Genomic DNA, 14030 nt, shown 5'->3' on the forward strand with positions numbered 1-14030 from the left:
AGGGGAGGGATATTTTGAGAACCATGTTGAGTTTTAAGAACTTAAGAACTCAATTCTTAGCCACACATTTTATTAAATAGATTGGATTGTGTGGTTGAGATTAAATCTGACTAAAAAGTCAAAGTAGGAGAGAGAATAAAGTTGTAAGTGATTACACTAATTTTTACGTCCGTTACACATGTGTAATAAGTCGACTTGGCGCGTAAAAAATTATGTAATTTTTTTACGTGTATGTAACTTACATATATTACGCATGTGTAAAAAAAATTCGAAAAAAAAATCGTTACACTGAGTTCTTTCGAGTTCTTAAAACTCAAAGCGGTTCTCGTTTGAAATCTCCCCTATATATATATATAGGGTAAAGTTAAAATGAAAACCCACTTGAGTTGTAAAAACCCGCGAAAACCCTATATAACATCGTTTTTTTTTGTTACATGTAATATATGTTGTAACATTTAATACAAAACATCGAAACTTTAAAAAAAATGTTTTGCTATTTTTTAACATTTTTTTACTAATTTTTATATATGTTTTCAGGAGAGAGAAAAAATTATATTTATATTTACATTTTTTATTCACTTTAATTGTGGACCAAAAAATTTAAACATTAATTAAAAACATGTGGTTGAGAATGGGTTTCTAGAGTTTTCACAACTCAAGTGAGTTTTCATTTTATACTTAGCCTATATATATATATATATATATATATATATATATATATATATATAGCCTTCGTATTTGACATGATTCATGTCAATCAATTTTCACAACCTTCAAAACTGCATAACTAAAATACCCTAATGATTAGCTAAAAAAAGGTGAAGTAATTATAGAAATTAAACCTCTGATTTTATGTAAATATGGTTTGTGATGAAACAAAATTCCTCAACACTTGGTAGAATGGTTCTTCATATTTCCTTCAAACAACAAAATTAGTAAATTTGTCAATATAGTTAATTGAAGGAAAAAAGTTGTTTAAGGTTACAAAGCAATTAGCATACACGAGATGAAGTTTTTGTAACTTCTTCTATTTGTTCTTCGAATCTACATCAACATCACAAGAAGAAAATGTTCCTGATTTTACTCCATTCACCCTTCAATCTCTGTTTTTTTACAGACAATATTATGAGAATAAAATCATAAAAAAATAAATAAAACCCAATTCATATAAAATCAAATAATGAAGCTCTAGAAGCAAGATACCGACGATGACATAAACATCAACAGAGGGTGCGATAGATTAAAGCAGAAATGAATAACCCAGGAATGAAAATATAATAATAATAATAATAATAATAATAATAATAATAAGGAGAACATACCGAAATCGATCATGAATAGTTGATGAAAAGAGATCGACTGTGAATTGGGTTACAATCAATTATCACATAGATTGTATGAAATCTTAGACGATCGTTTGATATTTGTAGAAAGGGCGGATTTTGTGTTTGTAACGACGAGATAATTGAACAAAAATAAAGGTGCTGAAAAATGAAACGGACAAATTGATATCATGGTAATTGAATGCAATTTAATTTATTTTATTACCAAGAAATTCTAAGATGACTTAGTATTTTAGGAAATTATGGTAATGGACCAATAAAAATAAAGGAAAATGAATTTTTTTAATATATATATATAGATTGGGAATTCCAAATATAACATAATTGATTGGGTTGATAAAATAGGAAATTGCTAACATGACATCTACGTGGCATCCTACGTGGAGGCTCTAAAACGATGTTATGTGAAATAATCATATTACTTTAATAGTATAGTTAGATTAGATGGTTCTAGTTCATGTTTTCTACTTTTCTATGTTCTTAAATAAATCTGCATGTTAGTAACTTGGGAGTAATATATAGTGCTAGTAATGTTATCTAATCTGCAGAATTAGAAAGCTACCACTAACAAAAGATGTCTAGTAGAAGTAAAGGTAATCCTAGATATAACATTATACAAAAACATAGAGACAACATTAGTAAACGATAAAATCAAGCAAAGTCCAACTAAGGCGTACACTCCCTTAAAGGTCATAAATCCTAATTCTACGTATCCACAAAATCCTATCATTGACCATGTCCTCATAGGGATGTAACTCTATTAAATCCTATCTAACCCCCTTATCCCAAGTAAGTCTAGCTTTGCCTTTACTCTTCCTCCCGTCCACCATGATTGTTTTCACAACTCCTACTAGCATCGTCACTTGCCTTTCTTTCACATGCCCAAATCATCTCAATCTCTTATCCCGTATCTTAACTAATATACTAGTCACCCCTAGCATTTCCCTAAAAACCTCATTTGTATTCCATCTAACTTTGTGTGTGACCAAACATCCACCTTAGCTTCCTCATCTTTGTTTTATCCATCTTGCGCGCTTGAGACTTCTTGGCAGCCAAACAGTATGTGTTATATATGCGGAACCACTTGACCCTCAATTGTGATCTTGGTTTCCTCATTCTTAGTAACGCCACTGAATTCACAGTAAAGATCCATAAGACTTCTCGTAAATAAATTCGCCACTCCTCCCGTCTCATCCTAAGATCATGCTTGCTCTCTATGACCAGCACACTATCATCAACGAAAAGCATGAACTACATAACTGCCTCCCAGATCAACTTTGTTAGCTTGTCTAACACAACCACGAAATGAAAAGAACTCATTATGGACCCTTGATGCAATCTACCTCCATTGTGAAGGAGTCAGTATCTCCCGGCAAACGCACCCTTGTCCACATCCTAGCATACATATCCTTAATTATGTCTATCTACTCTCTAGGAACCCCTCTAGCTACCCTTAAACTATCATAAATCAATTGACGAGACACATTTTCATACGCTTTTTGAGTCAATGAAAACCATATGTATATGCAGGTCTCACTTACTCTCCCAAATATAAGAAAACAATATATGCTAAAAAATCTCATGCATTGTTGTTAGCCATAATTTGGTTTGGGCGGTCCATCGAGCCTATGGTGGATCGGTATCTTGAGTACCAAGTCAAGCACATTACTTGGGTACAAGTTATTTGAGTTTAAATATGTTTTTACTAATTAGTGTTTGAGTAGGATATGAGTTTGTATTCTGGTCTAATTAGGTTTTCATGTTTGAACTAGTATATATACCCGAGCACATGGGTTATATCATTGTATTGTAATTTTCGAGCTAATGAGAACTATGAGATCGAGCTTATGATCTAAATATCGTTTGTGTTTTCGGTTCTGGTTACCAAACTTCAATTGGTATCAGAGCTCGGTTTAAACACGAGTTCGTTATATAATCACGTCTGAAGATTGACTTAAGATCACGGTGGGAGGTTTCATTATTAAAATACAATTAATTCCCAGATTGTGTCCACCAACACAATTCATCAGTTGTCGTCTTGTGTAGTCCACCAACCACCAAGGAATTTGGGATATATTTTCATTACTTAATTGTTCACCATAATTATTCATCTGAGTTTCTTCCTTTTGCTGTTCAAGACACCAAGGAGTCTGTTTATTCATCGTTTTTCAACATCGATCCTAGGTTTTTGCAAACCTACAATCGACAAAAAATAAGAGGAGTCATGGCTGAATCTTCAAACCGTACGGGGGGTTCTTCAATTCCTTTACTCTGTCCGATGCTCACGAAGAACAACTACACCACGTGGGCGCTTCGAGTCAAAGCCGTGTTCCGAAGCCATGATTTGTGGGATGTTGTTGAGCCGAGATCGGGAGATGCAGTAGATGAAAAGAAGAATAGTGCTGCGATCACATATTTGTTTCAATCAATTCCGTAAGAACAAATCATCCAAGTTTCCCAACACGAAACCGCTCGGGAAATTTGGAATGCGATCAAGACCCGTTATGTTGGCGAAGAGAGGGTTAAGGAGGCTCGCCTACATACCTTAATTACTGAATTTGAAGCCATGAGGATGAAGGACACCGATACTATTGATGACTTTTCCGGGAGACTATCTGGTTTAGCCTCAAAGTTTGCCTCGCTCGGTTCTGCACTCGATGAACAAAGGCTAGTAACAAAGTTTTTTACAAGCATGCCTAAACGTTTTATAAACGTTGTTGCCTCATTAGAACAAGTTATTGATTTGAAAACCATAAAGTATGAAGAAGCGGTAGGTAGATTAAAAGCCTACGAGGACCGTGTGAAAAGTGTCGATGATATGGACGATAATCATGGTAAACTCTTGTTTAATAAATCTTCCTCTCCGAGCAACTCCAAGGGTGGGAAAAAGGGAAAGGAAAACGACAAGAGCAATCCCGAGACAAATCGAAAGGCAAATACAACCGGAACAAAGAAGGTGATTCGGGTAGGAAAAAAGATTATTCGGGGGTTCAATGCTTTCGTTGTGACGAGTTGGGTCACTACGCTTCGGCATGCCCGGAAAGAAGAGGAAAACGAGCCAAAGCAACAAGGAATGAAGTTTTAATGAAGATAATTATTAATGAAGAAGTCTTCTTGAATGAAGAAAACGTGCATCCAAAGCGGTACGATTCGAAACCGAAGGAGGATGGAGTTTGGTACCTCGATAATGGGGCGAGCAATCATATGACGGGTACGAAAACTTACTTTTCTAATTTAGATGAAACGGTTGCTGGACAGGTTCGTTTCGGTGATAGTTCGTGTGTGGACATAAAGGGAAAAGGCTCGATAACTACTATTTGTGATGATTGTGTTGAGAGGCTAATCACTAACGTTTATTTTATCCCATGTTTAACGAGAAATATTTTAAGCTTGGAGCAAGCAACTGAAAACGGGTGCAAGGTGATAATGGAAGATGACCAACTTTTAGTGCTTGATGGATCAAGAAAGGTAATAATGAAGTCGGTTTGATCAAGGAATCAGTTGTATAAGGTGTGGCTTCAGGTTGGAACACCGGTGTGTTTATTATCAAACATTAAAGATCCGGGTTGGTTATGGCACGCGCGTTTAGGCCATTTGAATTTCGAGTCAATGAAACTTCTAACAACCAAGGATATGGTACGTGGTGTTCCTTCGTTTATTATACTAATATGTGTGATAGTTGTTAGTAGGTAAGCAAACCCGGAAACCGTTTCCCGATCAAACACGTTTTCGAGCCAAGAAACCACTCGATTTGATTCATTGCGATTTATGTGGTCCAATTTCACCGAGTACACCGTCGAGTAAGAAATTTATTTTTCTTATTGTTGATGATCACACAAGGTACATGTGGGGATTTTTGCTAAAATCAAAAGACGAGGCTTTTGATTATTTTAAAAAATATAAAAGTTTGGTTGAAGGTGAAAGCGGATACAAAATTGGAATTTTTCGAACCGACAACGGAGGAGAATTCACGTCTTGTGAGTTCTCAAAATTTTACACAAGTGAAGGAATCACCCGACATTATTCCGCCCCATACACACCTCAACAAACTGGTGTGGTGGAGCGGAGAAATCTAAACGTGATTGACACAATTAGAAGCATGCTCCATGTCACAAAAGTTCCAAAACGGTTTTGGGGAGAAGCGGCGAGACATGCTATTTATATCCTAAACCGAGTACCGACGAAATCACTACGGAGAAGACTCCCTATGAAGCCTATAAAGGTGTAAAACCCAATCTTGATCATGTTGGGACTTATATTTTAGACCGACGCATCGAATTATTATAATTATGGGTGAAATATAATTTATATTTTGGTCTCAACCAAGGGTGGATGGCTTGAATACCAAGACATGCTAGACTAGTATAAATAGATGTATTTGCTAATTTGTCTAGCATGAGTGTATTGTGTATTGTGTGAGATCTAGGGTTTATCTCTTTGAGAGAGCCGCCGCCTCCAGGATGAGCTCTCCTGGAGGTGGCTGATCTTTATTGTATGTATGTGTGTATGTATGAGTGCTTTGTAATGACAATCTATTGGTTAATGAAATCATACTGCCACCTCTTTATCTTTGTAAATCGATTGCATATGTTTGTTCATCCAGTCTATTGTTCATTGTAATCGATTCAGGCTCTCTCCCAAACACCACTCATCCGTCCAAAACCCCCTTTCAAGAGCGAATACGATTCAATCCTAGCTCAGATCCAAGCTCCACCGTTAATAACGAACATTATTCACGCTTCCGCACCGGGGCTCGGTTCTTACAATTGGTATCAGATCAGGTCGCCGAATCGTTCAAACTTACCGCTAAATCTGATTCACCTCGCTCTTGAATCCACCATGGACGTTAAACCGATGAGGTTTGTTGAAAATTGTTTTAGGGTTTTGAAATTATTTGATGATTTGGGTAAAATTTATGTGGATTGATGTTTGGGTTGATGACTCGTTCGGAGATTCAACATCAATTTCATGTTTATTTGGTCATATCGGTCCAGATCTGATGTAACAGTGTTTTTAGCTCGTTTTGGGGCAAAACTGTTATTGAAGATGATTTTCAGATCTGTAACGGCTGTTGATAGATTGAAGATAGATGGTTGATATCGAGATGACTGGGATATTGCTACAACGATTAATTTCAGATGAAGAAGCTTGGTTCTTGATCTGAAAATTAGGGTTTTATGTGCTTGTAACTGTTTCTGATATGAGTGTGCTGTTTAAACAGTAAAGGGAATATTGAAGAACATTGCTGCTGGTACAATCTGATATGCAAAAGTCAAGAATGAACAGGTACAAGGAGCAATCTAATCATTGTTTGTAGCAGCAGATGGAAGATGCAAAGGGAATATTCAAGCAGGTTCTGTATTGGAAAATCATTGATTGATGATGCAGAAAAGAAGTCTGGATGTCTCGAGCATGAAAAGAATGGTCTCGAGTATGTAAATGACTAAGTGTTGCTTCGAGCACAGCTTATCTCGAGCATATCTTATATCGAGCACATCAAGTTTGGTTTCGAGCACATGAACCCCGAGCACATCCTGGTTTATCTCAAAATCTATCTTTTGGTCTCGAGCACACTTTGTTCCACTCAAGCAAACATTCTTCGAGCACACTTTGCTTTTGTGCATGCTCAGGAAAAGAAAAGAAAAACTAAGTAATTTTCGAGCAAGGTCTCGAGCAAGCTCGAGTAAAGACAGAAGTATGCTCGAGTAACAACAGAAAAAGACAAGTGTTTTCTCGAGCAAGGTCCTTGAGCAAGCTTTCCAGCATGCTCGATGAAAGAAAAAGACAAGTGTTTTCTCGAGCAAGGGCCTCGAACAAGCTTTCCAGCATGCTCGATGAAAGAAAAAGACAAGTGTTATCTCGAGCAAGGCCCTCGAGCAAGCTCCCCAGCATGCTTGAGTAAACACTTGAGTATGCTAGTGAAGGGACTTTGACTTGTGTGCTCGTGGACTGAATTCATGCTCGTGAATGAATTACATTTGAGATTTTTGGTGTCGTTGACCGTTTGACCAAGCTGATATTTACGGAAGATATATACCAGGGGTATGTTGGTAAATTTTATCCAATCATCAACAAGCAAATGGAAATCAAAGCCTTATCAATTTTTCACAAACTTCATCAAAGAGCTTTACAAGAACAAGTGTTGACCAAGCTGACAGATTTTATCCCTTATGAGTGTCAACAAACATAATGTTTTGTTTATCTTTATTTATTACAGAATCAACAATCTTGAAATGGATGGTCAAGGTTATTTCACCCATACTTGATTTGAAGACACAATTTTCAAAGAAAATTGCAACAAAATTGGGAGAGTAAAAATTCTTGAATTTCATTGCAAATTGCTTGCTTCAAATCAAGTGAAAAGACTCAAGTTAAGGAAAAGTTGATCAAGATCGATAATCCAAGATTCTTTAGAGATGTTTCAATGTTTGTAAGTTTTCATATTTCCTAGTATGGTTGAGAAGATAGAGTCATCACTAGTAACATGGTGAACGGATGATCAGTAGAGTTTAACCTCCTATGAAAATAGTCACTTGACAATCAAGAACGGGTTATGGTTGACTTGAATGCTATCTTGATTCAGGGAATGGTTTGAAGATGATTTACAAGGAAAGAAACAAGTTTGAAGAATGGAAGATTATTTGATGATCACATTGAGTTTATTTCTTTTTGTGATGACCTTGCTACTTGAAGTTGATCTTTGAAGTTCAAAGCCTCGTTCATATGCCCATACAACTGTATCCAAAAGTGATATAAGAGATATGATTCGAAATGAACAATAGGAGAAGCTTAACGTGAGGGGGAGAAGTTCAACGAAAAACAACGGGTTTTTGAGGTGGTCATGGAAGAAAATTTGATGGCATCGGTCTAAGGGAGAGATTGTTGGGACTTATATTTTAGACCGACGCATCGAATTAATATAATTATGGGTGAAAAATAATTTATATTTTGGTCTCAACTAAGGGTGGATGGCTTGAATACCAAGACATGCTAGACTAGTATAAATAGATGTATTTGCTAATTTGTCTAGCATGAGTGTATTGTGTGAGATCTAGGGTTTATCTCTTTAAGAGAGCCGCCGCCTCCGGGATGAGCTCTCCTAAAGGTGGCTGATCTTTATTGTATGTATGAGTGCTTTGTAATGAAAATCTTTTGGTTAATGAAATCATACTGCCACTTCTTTATCTTTGTGAATCGATTGCATATGTTTGTTCATCAAGTCTATTGTTCATTGTAATCGATTCAGGCTCTCTCCCAAACACCACTCATCCGTCCAAAACCCCCTTTCAAGAGCGAATACGATTCGATCCTAGCTCAGATCCGAGCTCCACCATTAATAACGAACATTATTCACGCCTCCGCACCGGGGCTCGGTTCTTACAGATCATTTACGGGTTTTCAGGTGTGTCGGTTATGTGAAAACACCTCCAACTATTCGGTTAAAAAGCTTGACGACCGAAGCACCCCTATGGTTTATCTCGGTACCGAACCTGGGACAAAAGCATACCGGATGTACGACCCGGTTAGACAACAAATTCATGTTTCTCGAGACGTTATTTTTAATGAGAAACAAGGTTGGAATTGGTCTAAAAGTGGTGAAAACCCGCTGAAAATTTGGTAGTAAGTTTGGAACAAGTTGGTAACGCCATAAACTTGTTTGACCAAAATACCCTTAGCGAACTCAGCCCAAACAGCAGCCAAAACAACCAAAACAGCCCAAAACAGCACCAAAAATAGCCCACACAGCACCCAAAATAGCCCAAACAGCACCGAAATCAGCCCGAACAGCGGCGAAATCAGCCCATTCAGCCCACCAGGTCAGAATCAGCAGCCCGGTTCATTTAACTTTCATGCTGACCCATGTTCATCTACCCCAAGACGGTTAAACCGAATCTCAATATTACCAAGAAAGTTCAATGATTATGTGTTAAGCGCTGAGGTTCCATACGGGGGAGAAAGGGATGAAGGGTTTGAATATGAAGAATTATTTTTCACTCAAGATGGTGAACTGACGAGTTATGCCAAGGCATCCGGAGTAAAAGAATGGGATAATGAAATGAACGAGGAGATTGCATCTATTGAACGAAACAAAACGTGGGAACTTGTTGACAAGCCAAACGGGTTTAAAGCGATCGGTTTGAATTGGGTTTATAAAATTAAAAATGATGCTATTGGTAGAATAGTAAAATACAAAGCACGGCTTGTGGCGAAGGGTTATGTTCAGAAATTCGGTGTGGATTTCAATGAAGTTTTTGCTCCCGTTGCTCGAATTGAAATGGTTAGATTGATACTCGCCTTAGCCGCCTGAGGGGGGTGGGAACTACATCACTTGGATGTGAAGTCAGCGTTCTTACATGGTGAACTTGACGAGACCGTGTATGTTAGTCAGCCGGAAGGTTTCGAGAAGAAAGGAAGTGAAAATAAAGTTTATTTATTAAAGAAGGCCCTTTATGGGTTAAAGCAAGCCCCGCGAGCTTGGAATGTGAAACTCGACAAAGTGTTGAAGTCGCTTGGCTTTTACCGATGTCGAAGTGAAACGGCGATGTATCAAAAATATATAGAGAATGATATATTAATAATATGTGTGTATGTTGACGATTTACTTGTCACAGGTTCAAGTAAGGACGAAATTCTTAAGTTCAAGAAACAAACGGAGGAACAATTCAAGATGAGCAATTTGGGTTTATTGTCATTCTATCTCAGAATAGAAGTCTCACAATCCGAAACCGGGATCGAGATCAAGCAAGAAGCCTATGCCAAGAAGATCTTGAAAGAAACAAATATGGAGATTTGTAATCCTACCAAGTGTCCACTTGAACCGAGCACAAAGCTTTCAAAAGACGAGAAGGGGAAACCCGTTGATGCTACCGTCTACCGAAGAATAATCGGGTGTTTGAGGTATTTGTTACATACAAGACCAGATTTGAGTTTTTCTGTTGGAATAACGAGTCGGTATATGCAAGAGCCAAAGGAATCGATGCGATTAAGCATATTCTTCGGTATGTTAAAAGAACCGTGTCTTACGGTTTAAAATATTCGAGGGGTGGAAGTCGTCACCTTTACGGGTATTCCGATAGTAGCCACGGAGTTGATGATGATGATGGCAAAAGTACTACCGGGTATGTTTTCTACTTTGATGATGCCCCGGTTGCTTGGCGTACTCAAAAACAGCCAACGGTAGCTTTATCTTCGTGTGAGGCGGAGTTTATGGTAGCAACCGCGACTGCGGGTCAAGCCGTTTGGCTCCAAGAATTACTTAGTGAAGTAACGGGATGGCCGATAGAAGCCGTAGTATTATATGTTGATAATACATCATCCATTGCACTTATGAAGAACCCGGTGTGGCATGGTCGAAGTAAACATATAAAAACGAAGTATCACTTCATACGAGATTGTATCGAGAACGGGGATGTTAGAGTGGAACATATTCCCGGAAGTGAACAACGAGCCGACACGTTGACGAAGGCTCTAGCTCGTATAAAGTTTGCGGAGATGCAAAAGCTACTTGGAGTGGATGATCTCTCGAAGGCCAAACCAAAATTAGAGGGGTGATTGTTAGCCATAATTTGGTTTGGGCCGGTCCATCGAGCCTATGGTGGATCGGTATCTTGGGTACCAAGTCGAGCACATTACTTGGGTACAAGTTATTTGAGTTTAAATATGTTTTTACTAATTAGTGTTTGAGTAGGATATGAGTTTTTATTCTGGTCTAATTAGGTTTTCATGTTTGAACTAGTATATATATCCAAGCACATGGGTTATATCATTATATTGTAATTTTCGAGCTAATGAGAATTACGAGATCGAGCTTATAATCTAAATATCGTTTGTGTTTTCGGTTCTGGTTACCAAACTTCAATTGTCCAATACATAAATTTAAAATAAAAATTGAAAAGGCTTCTATAGCGTCCGAGTGGCAGGCGGGCCGGCACGCACTCTTGTGTCTACATGTCGTACTTTTAGCCTATAGAGGTTCCACGTAGCAAACTTGCACACTGTCCAAGTGGTCCTCCGGCATGCGCTCTCGTGTTCTCTACTCTTTGGCTGGTTCACTTTTCAAATCACCAAACGACATAATCAAAATCAAATTGGATTTATTAAATCACTCAACAGTCAACACCAAATTCAAACTGAAATCATTAATCTATTGGGTTCGTTTTAAGTCATTCAAAAAATATTGAGCAGCGTTGCTCGATTGTCCCAAAAGATGAAAAGATCAAACACAACGTCCAAAGTTATCATTTATCAAATGTCTAAGCATAACTTTATGGTATATGACAAAAATCTTCATTTAATCTGTCAAAATAAATAAAGTGTCTATTTGATCAGTTTTATTCTATAATATTCACTCGTAATCTCGTCAACCTACACACTTTTTAATCACTACCCGACGAGATTTTCAACCAATAACATTATACTACACGTCATATAAAAATGTCGGGTCAACAGTTTTTTTTTTAAATTGTCAGAGCCGATGGACATTTTTAGGCGTCCGATGAGATTTATTTTGGGCATTGCGCGAGAATTTTTTTGACTTGCAACAACATTTTTTGGCTTACAACAATATTTTTTGGCTTGCAGCAATATTCTTTTTTGATGGAATCTGGTTGGTTAAAACTTTTGTCTGGTGTTAATAAAAATCGTCTATTCATTACGATTTAGAGATGGGCATTTAACAGTTTAGAATCAAGATGGACAAGGACATTTTCTTGACTTTGATCATTTAAAATTTTAAACATGCATTTTAATCAATAATAAAAATATCAACAAAAATCAGAAATTCATGATGCATACACACAGCAAAATCCAAACAAGAAACACAAAAAAAAAGTACATAAGTTTCCTAGTAATGACATAGAATCAGTCAGCCTGAAAACTGATTTGTCTATATTGCAACATACAATATACGTGATTTAATTTTGTCTATATGCAATATAATGTGCCAAGTGGTACAAGGGTGCTGCACCGCCGGTATCAAAGTAAGCAAGCTCATGCACGGCCTTTTCCAGCAATTCGCCGGCGAACTCTTTGGCTCTCTCCAACCCCATCAGCTTAGGGTACGTCGCTTTATCGCTCAACAGATCTTTACCCGCGGTTTTCCCTAATTCGGCCGAAGATTTTGTCACGTCCAATATATCGTCCACCACCTGAAAGTACTTGGAGTGTGCATAAAACTGAAAAAACCTATCCGAAATCGAAAAACTGGAAAAGCCAAACTGAAATAAAAACCGACGGTTTGGTTTTATGGTTTTTTCTTAAATCGAACATAATTATGGTTTGATTTTGGCTTTGCAACAAACAAATAGAAAAAAAACAAACCAAATTTATTGATTTTTATTCTTTTTATTTTTTATGTTATGTAATGTAAAACAATTTAATAAGTAGCTTGCTCAAATATAAATTATCAGTTAGTTATTAATTAACAAAATGATTTAAACTTAAATTCATTATTTTGGTAAAAAGCATTTTGCACAAAATTGACAAGTTCAAATGGCAAACCCAAATCAGAAACTATAAAACCAAAATTTCTGTTTTTAGTTCAGTTTTAGTCCAAAACCAACTCAAACCAAATCATGCACACCCTACCTGAAACAGCAACCCAATGCACCTTGCATATTGTCTAACGCTTTCCACCTCGCCGGAGCTCCCACCGCCCAACACCGCCCCACCGACCACAGCGGCCTCCAGCAGCTTCCCTGTTTTGTGGATATGAATATACTCCAATTTGTCTAAATCTATATCTTGTTGTCCTTCACTAGCAAGATCAACTATTTGACCGGCTACAAGTCCTAAAGACCCTACTGCTGACCCTAACTCACTTATTGCTTGAACCACTCGTCCCGGTCCAACGCCTATGGTTTGTGTGGCTAAATGCTCAAATGCTAAGGAAAGCAATGCATCACCGGCTAGAACCGCGGTGTCGTCACCAAACACCTTGTGGTTTGTAGGCTTGCCTCTTCTCAAGTCATCATTATCCATGCATGGGAGATCATCATGTATTAATGACATGGTGTGCACCATTTCGACGGCTAAAGCCATCGCCATAGCACACGGCTCCACGCCGCCTACGAGCTCACACGAGGAGAGACATAATATAGGTCGCACTCGGTTTCCTCCGGCTAGCAATGAGTACCGCATGGCTTCGTGTATTTTAAATGGCTCTTGTAATGGCACAGCTTGATCTAGCGCGTCGTTAACGAGCTTTGCCTTTTCGGTCATGTAGGTGTTGAATTTGAAACTGGTTTTGGGTAGGGCTGTGCGTGGTATGGTTCGGGGATGTGAAGAGGAGGGTGTGATATGGGTGGCATGGATAATCATTGGAACATGCAAAAGTTTAGTCATTTGTATGTGAGGTTTAAGGATCAATGTATGGTTTGGTTTGGTTTGGTTTGGTTTGGTTTATGAATGTTATGATAGATGTGGGCTTTTATAAATCAAGGTCGTTTTAGATTGTATTTGTTTGGATACCTTTTGTTTGTTTGCTCTGTTCTTTAAAGATATGCCTTTGTACAACTTTTGGACTCTAGTGGTTTGAAATTATATTGCATATATATGAAACCATGCAAGCGTCCATCTAGAAAAACTTATAGTTATACCTACTAACAAAATGTAAAATATAATCCAAAAACAATGCACATATGACATATGATTTGTCTAAACAATAAATACGAAAATGAAAGACATTAG

General features: G+C 37.6%; 1 protein-coding gene across 1 annotated transcript; it reads right to left on the bottom strand.

Moving 5' to 3' along the window:
- Positions 1-12198: 12198 nt before the first annotated feature.
- LOC143544450 (geranylgeranyl pyrophosphate synthase, chloroplastic-like) lies at positions 12199-13588 on the bottom strand. The gene is made up of 2 exons (XM_077036557.1): positions 12930-13588; positions 12199-12490 (listed from the first exon to the last, which is right to left on the bottom strand). The coding sequence occupies exons 1-2, from the start codon at positions 13560-13562 to the stop codon at positions 12257-12259; spliced, it is 867 nt and encodes a 288-aa protein (XP_076892672.1). The 5' UTR covers positions 13563-13588; the 3' UTR covers positions 12199-12256.
- Between the last annotated feature and the right edge of the window lie 442 nt (positions 13589-14030).

The sequence above is a fragment of the Bidens hawaiensis genome, unplaced genomic scaffold, assembly GCF_021521415.1.
Source record: "Bidens hawaiensis isolate Kalapana, Puna unplaced genomic scaffold, B.hawaiensis_p1.1 tig00013567_1, whole genome shotgun sequence".
Taxonomy (NCBI): Eukaryota; Viridiplantae; Streptophyta; class Magnoliopsida; order Asterales; family Asteraceae; genus Bidens; species Bidens hawaiensis.

Excerpts from the sequence above, each read along its gene's own strand:
- LOC143544450 (XM_077036557.1), bottom strand. The coding sequence starts at position 13,562 with ATGACCGAAAAGGCAAAGCTCGTTAACGACGCGCTAGATCAAGCTGTG. Across the intron at positions 12,491-12,929 it reads GCATTGGGTTGCTGTTTCAG|GTGGTGGACGATATATTGGA; the intron begins GTAGGGTGTGCA and ends AAGTACTTTCAG.